Source organism: Dreissena polymorpha, chromosome 5 (assembly GCF_020536995.1).
Source record: "Dreissena polymorpha isolate Duluth1 chromosome 5, UMN_Dpol_1.0, whole genome shotgun sequence".
Lineage (NCBI taxonomy): Eukaryota > Metazoa > Mollusca > Bivalvia > Myida > Dreissenidae > Dreissena > Dreissena polymorpha.
Window position 1 is genome coordinate 118,221,248 of NC_068359.1, and position 19,933 is coordinate 118,241,180.

A 19,933-nucleotide genomic window follows, 5' to 3' on the forward strand; every position below is an offset into this window, starting at 1 on the left:
CGCAGTCCTATCTGGAATATGAATTTATATGTTATTAATAATTGTTAGAATTTATTTTTTCCATTATTATTAAACCATGCAAAGAAAGCATCTGCAATGTGGATTAATTTAATAACAATGTTGTAATAAAAGATTTATAAATAAAAGGGCAGGATGGGGCCTCTGAAGTGCAGGGCAGGGCTTCAGAAGGGCAGGGTAGCGCAACCTTCCATTTAGGCCTAGCTGGAGCAAAGTGTGCAGTATTAACATAAAAAGTGCTAAACATATTTGAGATGCTTGATAAAACTATTACTAACAGAAAACTTATATGAAAACTAACATTTCCTGATATTCTTGAATAAAATACATATAAGTAAACAGCACTTCTTTCACATAAAAAACCCTTTTAACTTCAAACTAGTAACAAGCCAATATATTATATTTTGTAAAGCCCTGAAATCAAATTTCATACAAAATTTTACTTTGGAAACCCTTTTCTAAAATCTGATATAGAATTAATAAAATCAATATGTCTTTGAAGTTTTATTATTATGTTGGCTTAAGTGATGCAATCGTTTCAGTATAACCATGGTTGCCAGCAGATCACCCGATATTCAAAATTTCAAACAACACACTGTTTCTTTTTACAGCTATAGTCAAAATAAGAACCGTCCATCAAATCTCCAAGTTTTGAAAATAATCTTCACTCATTTAAATTTGATGAAATCACTGGTTGTTAATTATAATGTTGATTATAAATTTAAGCAAAAATACTCAACCTTCTGTAACTTTAGTCTACTTTTGATTCCATATTGTATGTTGCCTAGATGATGCTGAAGATTTGCGCTGTAATGGCTGCTGTAATTAAATGCTGGAAGATTCAGATGCTGTGTCCCCTTCTGGAAACCATGCTTTTCCAAATCTTCTTGAAAAGGATCGTTTACTCCATTTGCTATACAGGTTTCTCTTACAAAGTTTGACTTTATTAAATTCACTGGCATTTCTAAGGATGAGGAATTTTTGCTGTTATGGGGAGACCGAGGGGACTGAACATTTTGGTTGCTTGAATTTGATTTCAAAGGGACACTTTTGTTTGTCACAATTTTTTTGCCAGGTTTAGTAGTTTTGTTTTCTATGTTAACACTATCATTTTTAGATTTTGATTTTCGTTTCTTCTGTGGAGGTTCTTCTTTCATTGAGCTAGTTTCATTGTTGCAAATTTCAGTTTCAGTTTCAGCAGATTTCTTGTTCCTTATCTTTCTCATGTTTTCTGAAATATCGAAAAGTATATAAACATTTGTAAACACCATTGTTTAGAGCTTTCACCAATTTGTGTTCAACTTAAATACAAAAAGAGCTTAAAACAGATACCACAACACCAGCAGCATATCCTCCATGATCAAGCACTTGGGGTGGGAGACCCTTGAATAACAACGGACCAAGCAACTCACCATGCTGTATAAAATCGCCAATGACCTGGTAGATATTCCAGCCAGGGGTCTCTCGAGTGGGCGAAATGGGCGATTTCTTCGCCAAATTAATCTTCACTTCGCACATTAATTTCATGAATGGGAAGTGACTTCTCCTCCTTTTTATGATTTACTTTGTGCCAGACATTGACCGATTAAAATCAATTTGTGGAGAATTGGACACAAGATTCTCAGCCATTAGTGCCCCATGTACAGGTCATGCAAAGTTGAACATTCAAAAGAACAGTCTGGAGCTATTACACTTCTTGAAATTGTTAATAGATGATGCCTTGATTAATTGCCTTCTGCTGGCTACCAATAACTATGATTCAGCAATGTTAAATGGCCCATTAAAACAATGCTAAGGAATGATCAAATGGGAAGATGTAACCTACATGTAGCATTGGCAATAAATATGGGGCTCATTTACAGGTCAGATATGGAATCTCTGCTGTAAAATGAGATTTTAAATGATTACAATTGAAGTTCATTTGATACACCTGTTCAGGAAAAGAAGCAATCCTAAGAACAATCATAATCAACAATCAATGAGAAATAAGGAAAATGTTGGTTTTATACACTTAACTGTACATGTCTTATTGTCTAAAACAAGTGAAGAGTTTATTGAAAGCTGAACAGAAACCACTTCTCTGTTAAGTTGCTGCAAAATATACGTAAAACTAAGTTCTATGATGCAAATGTACCATTTCTCCCAAATATGTTACCAATTCTCCCTATTTTGGCTTTAGGGAGAAGTGACTTCTCCCTAAATTTTGAGCCTAGCTAGACCACTGCCAGCCAACTGTTACCTTATACAAGCCCCAAGCTGCCCTAAGGATCATAACAAGAAGTACCACTAGCAGTCTACATCCATATCGTACTACAATAATTCATTCTTCCCACACACTGTACCCGTTTGAAATCACCTCCCTGCAACAGTAATCCTTCAAGCAGGGGCTTTCCTCACTCACCTTCTAATCACTGTTAGTTGCCAAGCTCCAAGTAAACCATAGTGATTCCCATTGCTGTGCCGGCCGTGGCTACCGTGACCGGAGAGGTCTTGGTTGAAGAGTTGAAAATGAAGCTGGCTAAACTCAGAGATTTCAATAGATTTTGAAAACCAGGAGTCAAAATGACCCACGGTCTCAAACTTAAGGGGTCAAAATAAAAATGATTATGGTCAAAATACTGAAGTAACTTGCAATCTTCTCAATACATGTGTATTTTGTATTAGCTTATTTATCATAATAATGAATTTTTACATTTTCACAAGCTTTATTATTTCCATAAATGATCACTTCTGGTCCTTTTTTCAAGTTGGATTGTGGAAAACAAATGTGTCAAAACGATGCAAGGCTATTTTTTTGCAGGAATCAAAAATGAGAAAATTGCAACTTGCTTGCATTAAAATGCAGGATTCTGCTTCAATTGAAATCATTGTGAAGTTTTTACTATCTCTATACTTAAAACTATAAAATCTCTTCTATTTATCCTATCATTTCAAATCTCTCTCTTGACCTTGCACCACCCATCGCATAATAATCAAGTCAGGGATGGAAACTAACTTTATATGGCTGGTTGCCCAGACGTGCAACCAACTTCTGAAATTAGGTTGCCCAGCAAAAAACCTACAGGCCCAGAACTTTCCTAATACTTTATATGCATTTTTGTTGTTCAATGAATGTACAATGTTAGGTCAGACAGCTAGGTGATAAAATGACATAATTTTCACATTGTGTACATTGTTTTAACTTATTCATGACCTGACAATTTCGTTAAAACTTACGATGTGATCATAAACCTTAAACGCACACTTTTTACATGTACATTTTTAGATAAATGTTGACCCCTTCTAGGCAAGACCACTGTAATTAACACAAAGCTGTCTTGTTAAGTAAGTTCTTTTATTTGAAGTCTTAACACATGCTGTAATGCAATAATTTTAACTGCACCATATTTTGAGGCACTGAAAATAATCGCACAGTCTGCCACAAACACATGATATACATAAATCAAAAGAGAATTTCACGCAAACACATTTGGTTTAATACGTTAATACATAAAAAGAAATGTTGCAGCTCTACTAATAGTTTACATAGGTTTGTTAAAGCTCAACAGGCGATGAAAGACCTCAGATTCATCCGAATCAGAATCTGACGTGTCGCTAGACACTAAGTCAAATTCAAGTTCACTGTCAATCTCATTTTCTACATCATCAACGTTGACCACATTGAATGTATTTGCTCCTTGGACTTATTGTCCTTAAACATGGGTCTCCTCATGCGAACCCCACTAGTGTTCCAGTTGTGAACCGCATCAGTTGGGTCAAAGTGCTCTACATCTGGAGCCTCGAGATTGATGCACAAGAGATTATTCAGTAATGGCTGGGTCATTCTTGTTCCTAGTCTCGTTTTCAATAGCTTTAATTGTGAAAACCCTCTCTCTGCTTCTGCACTGGAGGGTGATATGGACAAGATGAGGTCGATGACTGGTAAGATATTGGGGAATTTTTGTGCCATCACATCATTCACAGAGATCCAGTCAGCCAGCTTGTTGCTGAAGTTAAACATAAATGGTGCAATTCATATTTCATAAATTAAAAATCTTTCTGGAGAAGTATTAAAACCAAAATTTACTAAATTAATTAAGTAAAAAATACTGTCATTTCGCTTAATAGCTGTTGGCTAGCATTTACCGGTAGTACCTTTCTTTTAATTCAAATTTATTTCGAAGAAATTATTTATTTGACCTCAGCAGGTCTTACTCCAGCCTTGACTAGAGTAGGGCTGAAATGCTGCAATAGCACCTGAAGCTCCTGGTCACCATAGTCTTAAGGGTAAAAATTGAAAATTATTAAAACACTATCAAAATTTATATGTTTTATTATTGATAAATAAGATTTAGAAAATGCAATGCAGCATCATGTGGAGGAATACTGGTTTGGTGACTGTGTTAGTTTGTTTTATGTTTCATTATGGAACAGGATTGCTTTTTAAATTATAAGATTATAATCACTTGAAATGAATTTGATTGGGTCAACTCAAATATTTAAAACCATTTGTGATACTAATTATAAATGAAAGTGCAAATAGTGTGTTAACAAAATAAAGAATGAACACATCAGCCTCCTAGTATTTGGAGCAACTACAACAACAACAACAAACAATAACTTATCTTCAAAAGTATTAAACTCAACTGAAACCATTTTTTAACATTGCACCTTTAAGCTTCTCCCATGATTTAGGCCATTCACTTATATCAGCTATTCTAGTTGCATGAACAACACCAGGATTAGAGAATTCCGAAAACTGTTTCTCTATACACTTGGAAATGAGTGGGGTCATGTGCTTTCTGGCACATACAAATTCATCATCAGAACCCTTCAAATCATTGAAAACAGGACCCTGTGATTGTACCTTACTCAGATTAGGACCATCACTGTAAAGAGTGAATATCAACTTTGTTTTAATACATTTAAGATATATGCTAACACGTTTATAATTACTTGTTTACACAAAAAAGTTAAAATAAAGTTAAGTTAAATTACCTGTCTGTGTACTTGTTGATGACATCAATAGTTGAAGAGAGTTCTGCATGCTGAACCCCAAGGACAGACTGTCTGTTCTGGAGCATCTTCGACATCCCGCTCAAGGGAGTAAGGACATCCAGCAGGTACATGTAGTACAAGAAGTATGCAACACTTCTGGACTGCAATAGCTTGAGGAAAGCTCGAGCTTTAGCCTTCGCATCACTGCTAACTTTCTCAGACATCTCATTCAGCTGGATAAGAGAGAATTTTAATACACTGAAACTCGTTATTCGATATTTAAAATGTGCAGCTTAAAATTTAATGTATATTATAATCATTGTGCATCGACTAATTACACATGTATTTTGTATCTAAAGAACATTAACATAATGTTTTCTGCAGGTTCAAAGATAACCATTTTTATATAGAGGATATTTGTTGGATTCGGTGGATTATCGATTTTAATTCACGAGTGATCATAGAAAATAATATTTTCACGAGTGGCGCAGCCAAGAGTATATTTAGTTTCTAAGAACACAAGTGAATTAAAATCGATATTCCACCAAATCCAACAAATTTTCTTTTTATTTTATGCTTTTTTTCACTGTTTATATGCATCATTAACGAGTTCAACTAAAGAATTTCGCTGGAATAACGACGTCATTTCGTCAAAAAAAAATGACGTCATTTCACAGTAAACAGTAAATGATCGATAATTTTCACTGATAATTGTCATTGTTTGAAACAGTGAAATTATCAGTTTTAATTCACTGATATTCCTGTATAAACCACCAGAAAGCATTAAATAAATGAGTTTATCTTACATTCACCCCATTATTACCTGCTGAAGATGTGCAACTATAAACTTGTTAGCTGCGATTATGTTAGTCACTGCTCGCAAGGTGTGTGCTATCCATCGAGTTCCTCCAACACGCACAGGCATTAGCAATGGGCCATCCCCAGTTGTCTTCAAAGCTTCATAACTCCTGTTCAACATTGATCTATTCAAACTGCTATAATGGTTAAACAAATAAAGGCCCAGCAGTAGAGTGTCAACAGTTTTCACATACAATTAAGTAGACTTTGCCATGTCCTTGAGAGAATGTTCAAGTCGATGGGCCATGCAGTGGATTTTAATCAATGATGGCTGTTCTTTTTGAAGAAGTGCCCAAACTCCTGCTTTGCATCCTAACATATCACTTGCTCCATCGCAAGATAGAGCCACCAGCTTAGAGGAAACATCATCCCATTCTAACGACATGTTTGTACTTACTAAATGCCTTATTCCACCAACAAGGCTTGACGCATCTGCTTTTTCCAGTTTATGCACTCCTAAAAAAAATGTTACAATTTTACCAGCAGTAGCAGTTCTTAAGTCCCAGAGTTCTTGTTCCTGAATACATGTAGCAGCATCCGTGCTGCCGTCCCCGATAAAGCATAGGAAGTTACTTTTTGAAATTTCTGTTGAGATTCTTTCAAACAGAGTTGTAACAATCGCATTCACAAAAACTTGAGCAGATTTTCCATTTCTATAGGTTTCGCCTAACTGCATCCTTTTCATGTCATCTAATTTACACATCCACTCAAAGTCAGATAATGGCCTGTTGTTCACTACCAACGCATGATAGCATTTAATGTATGGAGAGTTTTTGCAGCTTGAGAATTGTAATTTGGCTTGCTCTTTGCTAACGCAATAGCCGCGGCACGCTTGTGCCCATCAGATTGTTCGTGCTTCTTAATGCTGTCCATTTTCAATGAGGAGCAACCTGTGTTACAAAAGAATTTTGCATGCCTTGTTCAATACAATATGTGCATTTCATGACGCTCTCTGATCATTTGTCAACCAAGGCCTAGTTTCCAACCATCTGAAATTCGCACTTACGTTTATTTTGATCATACTCATGATTATATTTTTCAGCAGCGTGGTTTTTTCCAGGCTGAGAAACGCCTTGAATGAACTGCCACATATTGAAATTTATTACTACACAAACATTTCGAACAAAAAGTTTACAGCATAGTAAACATCGTAGTAGTTGTTAATAGTGACGTCACTCAGACGCTGTGAACTCAATGGGTATTCGATGCTTTGAACGGCGCGATTTAATTGGCTGAGACCATTTCACCCCAGAGGGGTAAATGTATTGATGAATACCGCGCAATGTATGGATTGTAGAAAACATCGTAGTAGTAGTAAATCGTGACGTAAGACGCTGTCAACTTTATGGGTATTCGAGATTTTGAACGGCGCGATCTAATTGGCTGAGACCATTTCACGCCAGAGGTGTCAATGTTTTTGAGGAATACCGCGCAATGTATCGATTGTTCAGAACGGCCTTTTTAAAAAGCTATTCGCCCTTTTTTGGGATTCATTCGCCCGACGTAAAAATTACTCGCCCCGGGCGAACGGCAACCGTTAATTTCCATCCCTGCAAGTGAGATTGCGACAATGTATGATGTAGATGCCATCTGCTTTTGCTGATCTGATTGATACTTTTGCATTCTTTCCATAACAGCATGAACTAACATTGTGTATACTACTTAATTTCAACAGCTCTTACATCTACCGGCTACTCCTATAAACATAAGGTGGATATACATTGTAATCGGTAAATCACGTCTCATTGATTATGTGGACTCAGTGTTTGTTTATGTCAATTTCGGGGCCGATATTCGGCCCCATTCCCCTAAAAAATGAGAATATATTTTTCCCCAGTTTTGTTGAAAAAATCCCCTCCAGAAGTAAAAAAATAAAATAAAAAATAATATATATATATATTTATTTTTTTAGTTCTAAAGAACTGGCCTACGATAAATACATCTCAAATTTATTTCATAAACAACTAACAAAGTATATGAATATAATTAATTTGATTTTGAATTATTATAAAGAGTTATATTAAATGTGTTTTTCCCAAATCAGTAGACTTTTCACATGAATTGCATTTTTTCCAAAACTGGCCAGGAAAAGGCCTGATGTATCTATATTGTGTCAATATTTGTTGATAAACACATTCCAATTCGGTCCATTTTATTTATAATTAGACCTCAAATTTGCCATTTTATCGTTTAAAAAAAACCTAATTAGACTCAAAATGGTTAGGAAAACTGAGGCCAAAATAAAAAAAGGTTTGTTTCTGGTCTCCTTGGAAAAAAAACAGTTAGTCTCAGCGATTTTCCTTGTCCAATTGGGAAAAGTACCTGTACCGGTCCAATTGGGAAAAATTGAGTCGTGAAAACCTCAAAATTGGGAAAAATCGAGTCGTGAAATCCTTAAATTGGGAAAATCGCGTCGTGAAGTTTGGGTCTTATTGAATACATCATACAGTTCAAACTTAATTGAACATACCCATTAAAATAATCATTTGCAGGCATGCCTTAATGACCATTACTTAAAGTAATAAAGTTGATATAAATAACTAAATATTATAAAGAAGACACAAAATCAATTACCAGTTGTTTAAATCTCTTATAAAGCAATGTCTCTCTCTTTCATTTTTTTGAAAATTTCAACAATCTTTGATGTTTGATCATCACTCAGTTGCTGGCATCCCTCTCTGCACAGCATCATTAGAGCTGTCAATCTGTCCTGTGATAGACGGTTCCGATTGGTCGTGCAAAGATTGTTCATTAGACTGAACAACCTTTCCACAGAGGCAGTGCTGGAGGGCATTTCAAACTACGATAGGGTTTAAACCGACGTAAAACTGTACGCTGGCTGCCTGACAAAAGAACCAGAAACAGTAACGACTCTATTGATTGAACGCGCTGAATAATAAAACCCGATATTATTCGAGCGCGTGGTTACACACAACTATACGATTTTCTTTGTTTGCTCGCCGAAAGTTGGGTTTTGTTATGAAACTTTCGATCGTTTTGAGAAAAAATTCGGACGCCGATTGGGATTTTTTCAGATGCTGATTGGGAATTTGGGAATTTTCGATCGATTGGGAAAGTACAGTTTACGGGTACTTTATAAAGAAGGAGGAAAATCGCTGAGTCTGGCGACCCAAAACGGACCTTTTTTTTTTTCCTGAGACTGTGCATGAAGGATGAACTGTCTGAAACTAATGTTGAAAAAATCATTGAAAAATATTAAAGAAAAAACCCAGAGACATTCTGCTGTGAATATTATATTCATACATACATGTGTATTCATATAATAAATATCATTACACATTTTAGAGTGAGATTTTTACCCCCCCCCCCCCACCATTCCCCAATATGTGAAAAAAAACACTGGGGAGTTGATCCCTTTAAACTTAAACGTGCTAAAAGATACTATTACCTGCTCAGGTTGGTGCCAATGATGAGGAATGTAATCTTGCAACTAGCAGAGAAGCACACTAATTTTAAAATGTTTTAATTCACCTATTTATACACACAGTTTATTTAGCAATGCGCTTATTATCAATTATGTAAACAAATTTTGCGGGAATTCTAGCTCTGAATATTTCGACCACCGTAGATACGCATACTAGAATTCATGTTGCTATAAAATAATCATACATTACTGTACCCCATTTTACTTAATAAATAATATTCATAATTAACTGTTTACAATTGCAGTACATAAACACACAGAAAAGCTAATTTGAATGATATTATGATATGCGAATATTTTTAAAACCAAGCAGCAACCTTGACCTGTCAAAATTTGCCAAGGTCGCAACCGGAAACTTTTTAGACGTTCGTATAAAGGGAATTTCTGCAAGTTAACTATGGCTTCTCAAAGAAAGTTTTTCGTTGGGGGAAACTGGAAAATGAATGGCACCAAAAAGGGTGTTGATGGCATTATTGATTTTATAAATAAGGACTGTGTCGATCCAAATGTTGGTGAGTAAACTGTAAAGTACAAGGTTACAATGCACTATAAACATGAATTGTGTACATGTTATCATTCATACCATAATATTTTGATTCTGCATAAGGTAACAAAGTTGTATTTTAACATTTATTGTTTACACAAAGTGTTAATATCAGACAGTGCTGCATATCCTGGGGCCGTAGATTTGCTGATGTTTGTTGTGTATTCATTTCCTATTTTATAAGTGTATAAGAAACAATGACAACAAGATCATGGTCCTTGATACTCTTTGCGTGGATAGCTTGAACCCACAAACTTCAAACACCATCATCCTGTGCAACAACCTCACACAGAGCACGATAGATCTGTCGACACCCGAGTCCTTACCGGGCGTTACTGGCATCACACACCTTCAAGACAAGATTCCTGTTTTAATTAAACCTTGTACATAGAGACTTTTTAAAGTTGGACCTGTCTGCTGCATACGCACAGTTTCAAATATATTGCAAGAATACTCTAGCTAGAGGGCTGCAATTACTGAAGATGATGATGATGAACACGTTGCTTCACACTCAGTCATCACATTACTCCCAATCCTACACCAATTAACTGGCTTCTGTTACAAATGTTGTTTAGTACAATAATTCTAATATTCACCGCCTAATCACATTGCAACACTTGCACCTTGAACAAAATTAAGTATTCACTAACTGGTCTTACAATTGGATCCTCCTTTATATCTCTAAGAACAAAATTGCCAGTTCAGTAAGGCAAGTGTTGTAATTTTAAGCCCATGCATTAAAACTTTGTTTTTTGAGTAACCACACTTCTGTTTCAATATAATTATAAATGATGTTTTGACAAACATAATTATATAGTTGTTCCAATCCAGAGGTGGTTGTTGCCCCATCTGCCATCTACCTGGACTACACTAGACAGAAGGTGAACACATCAGTTGGTGTGGCTGCTCAGAATTGTTATAAAGTGGGCTCCGGGGCATTCACTGGAGATAACAGGTCAGTCTTGAAATAACTTTCAAATGAAGACAAAATGTTAAGTACAACTACAGTTAATAGCAATGTGTTTGGTGAAATGTTTTTGTGCATGGGCTTAAGTTTAGAGTTAGGAGTGTTTGAAGGTTCTTTTTTTGCCATCTGTTGTGTTTTCTTAATATTTATACGCCAACAGAGTCTGCCCAGCGTCGTAGCCAACTGAGGCACACAGAGGCAGTTGCCTCGGCTTAAATTTGCAGAGCAAAGCAAAGGAAAAAAGGAAACTTCATGTTAAAGAATAAAATCTATATAAGAAATTGAGGCAATTTAATGAATTTTAGGCACTATGATATCCACAAAGAAATATGATTATCGAGTACGATTGGTTTAGGCAGATAATTATTTCAATTTAATAACTTAATTGATGCCATAATGGCTCAGCAAAATGATTTAGAAAATCTGTATATTAAACAAAGCGTCACAGTTTACACTTCGATGCTATAATCATGGTGAACATGGGAACGTACCGAGCTAGAATCTGGTGTTTAACGGCTAGGTCTGGGTCTATTTTGGACCGTTTATGGTAACAAAATCTAAAATTGACAATTAATTTGAAGCAGATTTTTTTGTCAACTTTATTGATACTAAACGGTCGTATGTAGCGTCCACGATTCTGATAATTTAGGTATAAAATGTGGTTTGAATGGCCTTTAAGTTTAAAACGAACCCGAGACGTTCTAGGTATAAACATGTTTTCAGGGGGGAATGCCCCCAGACCCCACTAGAATGACCTAAGATACTGCCTCGGCTAAAATTTGGGTCTGGCTACGCCACTGCTGCCCAAACATTGAACTTGTATTTAACAATAATACTTCTAGTTCCTTGATTTGTAATTAATATCCATTAACCAGACTTTTATTATGCCCCCGGTAGGGTGGCATATAGCTGTTGAATTGTCTGTCAGTATGTCAGTCAGTCTGTCCGTCCGTCTGAAAAAAACTTTAACATTGGCCATAACTTTTTCACTATTGAAGATAGCAACTTGATATTTGGCATGCATGTGTATCTCATGGAGGTGAACATTTTGAGTGGTGAAAGGTGAAGGTCAAGGTCATCCTTCAAGGTCAAATGTCAAATATATGGCGTCTGTCCGTCCGAAAACTTTAACATTGGCCATAACTTTTTCAATATTGAAGATAGCAACTTGATATTTTGATTGCATGTGTATCTCATGAAGCTGCACATTTTGAGTGGTGGAAGTTCAAGGTCAAAGGTCAGAAAAAAAAATCAAAGCGGCTTTCTCATGAAGCTGCACATTTCGAGTATTGGAAGTTCAAGGTCAAGGTCATCTTTCAAGGTCAAAGGTCAATTTTTTTATTTTTTTTTAAGTCAAAGTGGCGTTCTTATGAAGTTGCACATTTTGAGTGGTGGAAGTTCAAGGTCAAGGTCATCCTTCACGGTCATAGGTAAAAAAGTAATCATAATTTCAAAGCGGCGCAATTGGGGACATTGTGTATCTGACGAACACATCTCTTGTTAGTCATGTCTCAGACTGTTTCAAATGTGTATGTAGTGAAATCATTGTGGTCAGTATCTGCTATATATGTAGTTGCCAATCAATTATTGGCCAAGAAGTTGAATAATCGCAATCTAAGCGGTGGATGAAATTAACTAGTCACTTTGTCTTAAACATTGTTTTTATCAGCCCGGTGTGTTTGATGAAATATTTTCGTAGACTAAATAGTTTTATTGCCCTTGTCTGATGTTGGATAGAATTTCAATGAGACTGCATGATTTTAATTGTTTTCAGTGCGGAGATGATCAAGGATGTAGGGTGTGAGTGGGTCATTCTTGGGCATTCAGAACGCAGGCATGTCTTTGGGGAATCTGATCAGGTGATTATTTATGCATTATCCCTTAAAAAACATACACATTCTAAAAGACACAGCCTTTTATTTGAAGTACAACACAAATTCAAGATGAGAAGTAAATACTCTGTTATCCTTTGTAAAGCCATTAAAATTACTGAATAATATAAAGTTATCTCACATGTCAACCATTTTTAGGAAATTTATGTTAAATCCAATCTTCTTATGCATTGAATTAGCTACAAGTAGTTCAAGTTATGTTTTAACTTTCCTGCTCTGTTGGAATGAAAGTAATATCAAATCAAATGAAGCATTTTAAATTGATATTTTATCCATTTTTGTTAAGTTATAACAGCTCTTTAATTGACCAAACTCAGTGTTTTTTATGGCAATTTTGGGGCCGATATTTGGCCCCATTCCCCTCAAGAAAGAGTATGTATTTCCCCCAATTTTGTAGAAAAAATCCCCTTCAGAAGTAAAAAAAATATTTATTTTTTTTAGAAAAAACTGTCTAATTATAAATATATCTCAAATTTGTTTCATTAACATCTTTCAAAGTATATAAACAGTGATTTTTTTTACATGCGAGTCCTGAGTCCTGGACTCACAAAAACCTCTGGGGATGCAAAGTTTTTAATTATGCGAGTCCCAAAAATGCATGAACAATTCTCAAAAAATTAAATTGCTTAAGGCCTGATGTATCTATATTGTGTCAATATTTGTTGAAAAAAACATTCCGATAAAAAATGCTCAAGTTTGCCATTTTATCGATTAAAAAAATCCGAATAAGACTCAAATTGGTTTGGAAAACTGAAACTGTGCATGACAGCTGAACTGTCTAAAACTAATGTTGAAAAAATCATTGATATATATTTCAGAAAAAGGACAGAGACATTCAGCAGTGAATATTACATACTTACATACATGTGTATTCATATAATAAATATCATTACATCTAAAACAGTTAATTTTCTAGGGCTGTAACGAATACACTGGGTGAGGAATACGATACTTATCACGATTACATGGTGGCAAATACGAATATTCATTCGCGAATATGAATTTCAATGAACAAAAGTAATACTGACAACTTGACACGACATTATATAGTATGAAACAATGAGTATTTGTCAATTGGATTAATTGAGTATCATTGCATACTGAAAATATGAAATATAACACTTTGAAAACAAAACACTGACTAGAACTGCTTAAACTTTGAACACAGTTTTGAAAACATGAGTAGTACCAATAAAATCCTTGAGTAGAACAATTATGCAACTTGAGGCTCCATGTTTGTTGATAAGTTGCACAATCATTGTCGTAAAGATAAACAAAAAATAAATTCTATCTGCTAATTCTTTGTGTGTATGTTTGAGCATCAAATCACTCGTATTTACTTAAATAAACATTAAACAACCATCAAAATATTTTTCAATTCAATGTTGTAAATATTCAACCGGTGCCCACCATTTTTGTTGATAATCTTACTGTGTAACATAGTGGGTGGGGTTAACATGATGAAAAATGCTGGAATAAGGAGAAGAACATTTAAATATAGGGGTTTAAGATGATTAAACTTTTAAACTCGAAACCACGTTGTTTGTATTTGTCAAATATTCGGTTCGGGAGGTGGCGAATAACGAATACGATTCGTCCAGAGCCGTATTCGAGTAATTCGAATATTCGAATGTATCGTTTCAGCCCTATAATTTTCCCCTTTTCCTAAAAAACAACGCGTTTTTTCCCTTTGGATGGACCCCGCCACCATTCCCCTATAGGTGAAAAAAAACACTGAAACTCTTCAAAATCAATGAACATAAGTTAAAAACTATGAAATATTTGCCATCCTTGGTAAGACATTAAATTTTGAGAGGAGATATATGTACGGAATATAACATGACTGGTGATCTGCAGGTTGTGTAGTAGAAGTTGAACTTTGTAAGCGTTGATTTTTTATAGCACAATGTTTAGCCTTTCTTAGATTGACTGATACTTCTGCCAACTTCTAATATGACTGCTCATAGTAGAGAAGATATTAAAAATAATAACAATATAACATTTGTAAAAATACAACAATAACAATTGATCAAGTTCTTTTAAATAATATGTATTGCACAGTAGTATGCATGCCCAATTAAATGACCTTTCTATTTTCCTGTGCAGCTTATCGGTGAGAAGACCCAGTTTGCACTGAAGTCTGGGCTGAAGGTGATTGCATGTATCGGGGAAAAGCTAGACGAGCGAGAAGCTGGCAACACTGAGGCTGTCTGCTTCAGGCAAACCCAGGCAATCATAGGTCAGTATAGGAGGCTGTCTGCTTCATGCAATCATAGGTCAGTATAGGAGGCAGCCTGCTTCATGCAATCATAGGTCATTCCACAAGACTGTCTGCTTCAGGCAAACCCAGGCAATCATAGGTCAGTATAGGAGGCTGTCTGCTTCAGGCAATCATAGGTCAGTATATGAGACTGTCTGCTTCAGGCAAACCTGGGCAATCATAGGTCAGTATATGAGACTGTCTGCTTCAGGCAAACCAGGCAATCATAGGTCATTATATAAAACTGTCGGCTTTAGGCAAACCCAGGTTATCACAGGTCAGTATATAACACTTATGGCTTCAGGCAAACCCAGGCAATCATAGGTCAGTATATAAAACTGTCTGCTTTAGGCAAACGCAGGCAATCATAGGTCAGTATATGAGACAGTCTGCTTCAGGCAAACCCAGACAATCATAGGTCAGTATATAAAACTGTCTGCTTTAGGCAAACCCAGGCAATCATAGGTCAGTATATGAGACAGTCTGCTTCAGGCAAACTCAGGCAATCATATGTCAGTATATGAGACTGTCTGCTGCAGGCAAACCAGGCAAACCCAGACAATTATAGGTCAGTATATGAGACAGTCTGCTTCAGGCAAACCCAGGCAATCATAGGTCAGTATAGGAGTCTGTCTGCTTCAGGCAAACCCAGGCAATCATAGGTCAGTATATGAGACTGTCTGCCTCAGGCAATCATAGGTCAGTATAGGAGGCTGTCTGCTTCAGACAAACCCAATCAATCATAGGTAAGTATAGCAGTCTGTCTGCTTCAGGCAAACACAGGCAATCATCGGTCAGTATATAAGACTGCCTGCTTCAGGCAAACCCAGACAATCACAGGACAGTATATGGGACTGTCAGCTTCAGGCAAGCCCAGGCAATCATATGTCAGTATATGAGACTGTCTGCTTCAGGCAAACTCAGGCAATCATAGGTCAGTATATGAGACAGTCTGCTTCAGGCAAACCCAGGCAATCATAGGTCAGTATATGAGACTGTCTGCTTCAGGCAAGCCCAGGCAATCATAGGTCAGTATATGAGACTGTCTGCTGCAGGCAAACCCAGGCAATCCATAGGTCAGTAGAGGAGACTGTCTGTTGCAGGCAAACACCGGCAATCATAGATCAGTATATGAGACTGTCTGCTGCAGGCAAGCACAGGCAATCATAGGTCAGTATATAAGACAGTCTGCTTCAGGTGAACCCAGACAATCATAGGTCAGTATATGAGTCTGTCTGCTTCAGGCAAGCCCAGACAATCATAGGTCAGTATATGAGACTGTCTGCTTCAGGCAAACCCAGGCAATCATATGTCAGTATATAAGACTGTCTGCTTCAGGCAAACACAGGCAATAATAGGTCAGTATATAAGACTGTCTGCTTAAGAAAAAGCCAAGCAATCATAGGTCAGTGTTGGAGGAATGGGTTTATTTGATAAAAGAACATTTTTATTCCCGACTGTCACCTAGAGTCTGACTTGGAGAACATGGTTAGCTTATGAAACAGTCAGACCCATAGAGACAGGGTTTGCATAATAGAATAGTTAGAATATATGTGAGATAGGGCCTTAAAAGGACATTTTCACAGATTTTGAGTGTTTTCGTGAGATGTTTTTAATTGATAAATGTAAACATCAGAACTTAAAAGTTTTGTTATAAAACAAAAATAAAATTAAAGACATAAAAAATTACTCTACTCCTGGGCTCAAACCACTCCACTCCTGGGCTCAAACCACTCCACTCTGGGCTCAAACCACTCCACTCCTGGGCTCACACCACTCCACTCCTGGGCTCAAACCACTCCACTCCTGGGCTCAAACCACTCCACTCCTGGGCTCAAACCACTCCACTCCTGGGCCTAAACCACTCCACTCCTGGGCTCAAACCACTCCACTCCTGGGCTCAAACCACTCCACTCCTGGGCTCAAACCACTCCACTCCTGGGCTCAAACCACTCCACTCCTGGGCTCAAACCACTCCACTCCTGGGCTCAAACCACTCCACTCCTGGGCTCAAACCACTCCACTCCTGGGCTCAAACAACTCCACTCCTGGGCTAAAAACCACTCCACTCCTGGGCTCAAACCACTCCACTCCTGGGCTCAAACCACTCCACTCCTGGGCTCAAACCACTGACCCTTGGAGTAAAAGACTAGCACTTCAACCTCTCAGCAGGCTGTGCCTACTTTCTACAGAAAGTATTAAAGCCTAATGTAAGCAATCTTTATAATATCCCAAACTATATAACAATCACAACAGAACTTTTAAAATTATACAATCGTTTTGTGTCTTTAAATCTTTATTTTAAGTCTTCATTGTTTACTTTTCAGTATTACTGTTACCTAGCAAAAACATATATTGTCATTTTTTTATACATGAAAAGGTTCCTTTTAAAATTTTATCTACCGGTATACTTGATTTGATTTAAGAATACTTTTTTAAATGATTATGCTTTTGGTTCTCATTTTGGCAGTGCCGTTATTACCGTATGTTTCATTATTGGACCTAATGTAAATCTTAAATGCAATAGCACTGATAAAGCATCTACAAATATACTCTATTTATTTCCAGATTGTATATAATAATGCAAATAGGCAAACATAGTGATAACCTGAAACCAGTCTTACTCTTGGGGACTTGGTTCACTTTATAACATAATATTTTCATTTGCAGACTGTATCGAGGAATCAGAATGGGAGAACATAGTTATAGCCTTTAAACCAGTCTGGCCCATATCAACTTGGTTTACTTTATTTTAAAACAAACCAGATAGAAACAGCCTATAAACCTGTCTGACCCCTAGCAGCTTGGTTTATTTTATAACTGAACAAACCATACATATTTTGTTTCCAGACTGTATCCAGGAATCTGACTGGGGTAACAACTTGATAGCCTTTAAACCAGTCTGGCCCACAGCAACTTGGTTTACATGTACTTTATTTATAACAAACCAGATAGAAATAGCCTATAAATCGGTGTGGCCCATAGCAACTTGGTTTACTTTATTTATAACAAACCAGATAGAAATAGCCTATAAATCAGTGTGGCCCATAGCAACTTGGTTTACTTTATTTATAACAAACCAGACATTTTTTGTTTGCAGACTGTATCCAGGAATCCGACTGGGGGAACATAGTGATAGCCTATGAGCCGGTGTGGGCCATTGGGACTGGAAAGACAGCCTCCCCGGAGCAGGCACAGGAGGTGCATGACACACTTAGGAAGTGGCTGGCAGACAAGGTGTCCCCTAGTGTAGCCAGCAGTGTCAGGATTATATACGGAGGTAACATAGCTACCCTGATATCAACATTTTCTTTATCCATATTTACTGTACAACACATACATTCTTCACATTTGATCAGTTGTGTGGGGTTTTATGAAGAAATTGTCATAGCCAAATGGAAATTTCTTGAGCAAAATTTGTAACTTGTTGCCATTTGCTAACTTGGCGAAAGGCAGAGCTGTGGTAATGCTGTTGATTATTTCCTGCACATAAGGTATAAAAAGAAATGCCTTTAGGTTGATATGTTTGCCTCTTTTTTGGTCAGTCTATCTGTCGGCAAACCACCGGCATGCTACAATATTTTTCAAGCTGTTGATTGTTGTAGTTATTTAATCACTATGAAGTGTGAATGTACAATACAAATGTTCAGCTGCACTGGATGGACTTTCTACTGAGTTATGTACCCTGAAGTTAACCATGCGCATTGCTGCAATCACTTTGACAAAAAGGAGCAGTGCTGTTAGTCGAATTTGTGATAAAGCTGAAGGTCCACAAACATGGATTGACTCTCATGTTGCTTTATCTCCTTTTGACAAAAGATGTTTGCTTGCTTAGCCCTTTTTATTTTTTGATACAGGAACATTTGCCCTCATTTTTGGGTGATAAGGCTTCATTTTGGAGACTTGGAGGGGTGATGAAATTTTTATAAGATCAGTTGTGGACCAAAGTTGCATGATTTTAGAGAATTTTCAGATGGGACATTGCCTTCCAACGTTTTGGCTCTTTTATTAAGAGTAAAAAGTTTTTCCGTACAGAAATCATATTGTGTAAAATGTATGATATGCATTTGTTTACCCCAAAAAACAATTTAAAAAAACTATGTGCACATTATAAAAAATATTGTCATGCATATCAAAATCTATAAAATTCTGTATTTTTGATGACTCGCTGATGTAAAATGAGTTTAAGTAATATTGTATGATAATAAATAATAAATGTTATAATGCAACTTGGTAGAATGTGGAACATATCTTAACCCAACTCTAATCTTGATCATGTGGGTCCAAAAACTAGGTCATCAGTTCGTATCTTATAAAAACCTTGTTACCATTCTAGATGCCACCTTTCTGACTAAATGTTGATGTGATTTTGCCTGAATGTTTGTCTTCACAATATGTAAGTCTTGAAAAACTCTTGGTCAAGTGGTTCCAAATACAAGGTCACCAGGTCAAATCTTACTTCAACTCAAGAGGCCTTAATTATAACTCAGTCGTGTGAGACTTTTCATAATGCATTTTTTAACAAAATAGATCAGGTTCTAATCTGGGTCATGTTTGTTAAAAACCCAGGGCAGTTAATGAATTCAAATACATGTATATGGAAACCGCTGAATCTTTCTAGAAATGAATTGAGCTGAGTGGTATGCAACATATGAGACAACTCTTATTTGTATGCAATATAGGATGGGCATAGTTACTCCCCTTTGACTGCAGTTTTATTCATGGTGATTTTATTTATGAGTGTGTGTCATATGTGTGTTATTGTTGTTGGATTCTTTATTTTGTTTATGCCCTCCCTTGAAAAAGGAGAAGGAGGCATTTAACCAATGCACTGCAAGTCGGAGCATAATATTCTATTTCAGTGATAACTTTGCCAAAAATCTATTGATTTTAAAATAACTTTGTGCAAATGCCCACTGTCATAAGATGACCTGTAACATGTAGCACCCATCTCACTATGTCAAAGAGCAAG

The 19,933-nt window shown here is 36.5% G+C and overlaps 3 protein-coding genes across 6 annotated transcripts in view; 1 reads left to right on the top strand and 2 right to left on the bottom strand.

Annotated features, from left to right (window-relative positions):
- The window catches only part of LOC127832060 (uncharacterized), a 194,152-nt gene extending 187,703 nt beyond the window's left edge, over window positions 1-6,449 (bottom strand). Inside the window, exons 1-3 of one of the 2 annotated variants that reach the window (XM_052357210.1) lie at window positions 5,819-6,449; window positions 4,996-5,228; window positions 3,516-4,004 (exon numbers count right to left, since the gene is read on the bottom strand). In XM_052357210.1, the coding sequence (XP_052213170.1) occupies window positions 3,656-4,004; window positions 4,996-5,228; window positions 5,819-5,974 (738 nt within the window). In that variant the 5' untranslated portion in view covers window positions 5,975-6,449 and the 3' untranslated portion in view covers window positions 3,516-3,655. Of the gene's footprint in view, window positions 1-3,515; window positions 4,005-4,995; window positions 5,229-5,818 lie in introns of those variants that run through there. The other variant, XM_052357211.1, reaches the window with a different exon arrangement.
- Window positions 1-9,425, bottom strand: part of LOC127832055 (DNA damage-binding protein 2-like) — a 31,556-nt gene extending 22,131 nt beyond the window's left edge. Inside the window, exons 1-2 of one of the 2 annotated variants that reach the window (XM_052357202.1) lie at window positions 9,263-9,425; window positions 759-1,249 (exon numbers count right to left, since the gene is read on the bottom strand). In XM_052357202.1, coding sequence (XP_052213162.1) covers window positions 759-1,244 — 486 coding nt within the window. In that variant the 5' untranslated portion in view covers window positions 1,245-1,249; window positions 9,263-9,425. The remainder of the gene's footprint in view (window positions 1-758; window positions 1,250-9,262) is intronic. The other variant, XM_052357203.1, reaches the window with a different exon arrangement.
- The window catches only part of LOC127832059 (triosephosphate isomerase-like), a 199,547-nt gene that overhangs the window by 177,505 nt on the left and 2,109 nt on the right, over window positions 1-19,933 (top strand). The window contains exons 1-5 of one of the 2 annotated variants that reach the window (XM_052357207.1): window positions 9,601-9,810; window positions 10,674-10,797; window positions 12,584-12,668; window positions 14,808-14,940; window positions 18,062-18,241. In XM_052357207.1, the coding sequence (XP_052213167.1) occupies window positions 9,696-9,810; window positions 10,674-10,797; window positions 12,584-12,668; window positions 14,808-14,940; window positions 18,062-18,241 (637 nt within the window). In that variant the 5' untranslated portion in view covers window positions 9,601-9,695. Of the gene's footprint in view, window positions 1-9,600; window positions 9,811-10,673; window positions 10,798-12,583; window positions 12,669-14,807; window positions 14,941-18,061; window positions 18,242-19,933 lie in introns of those variants that run through there. The other variant, XM_052357209.1, reaches the window with a different exon arrangement.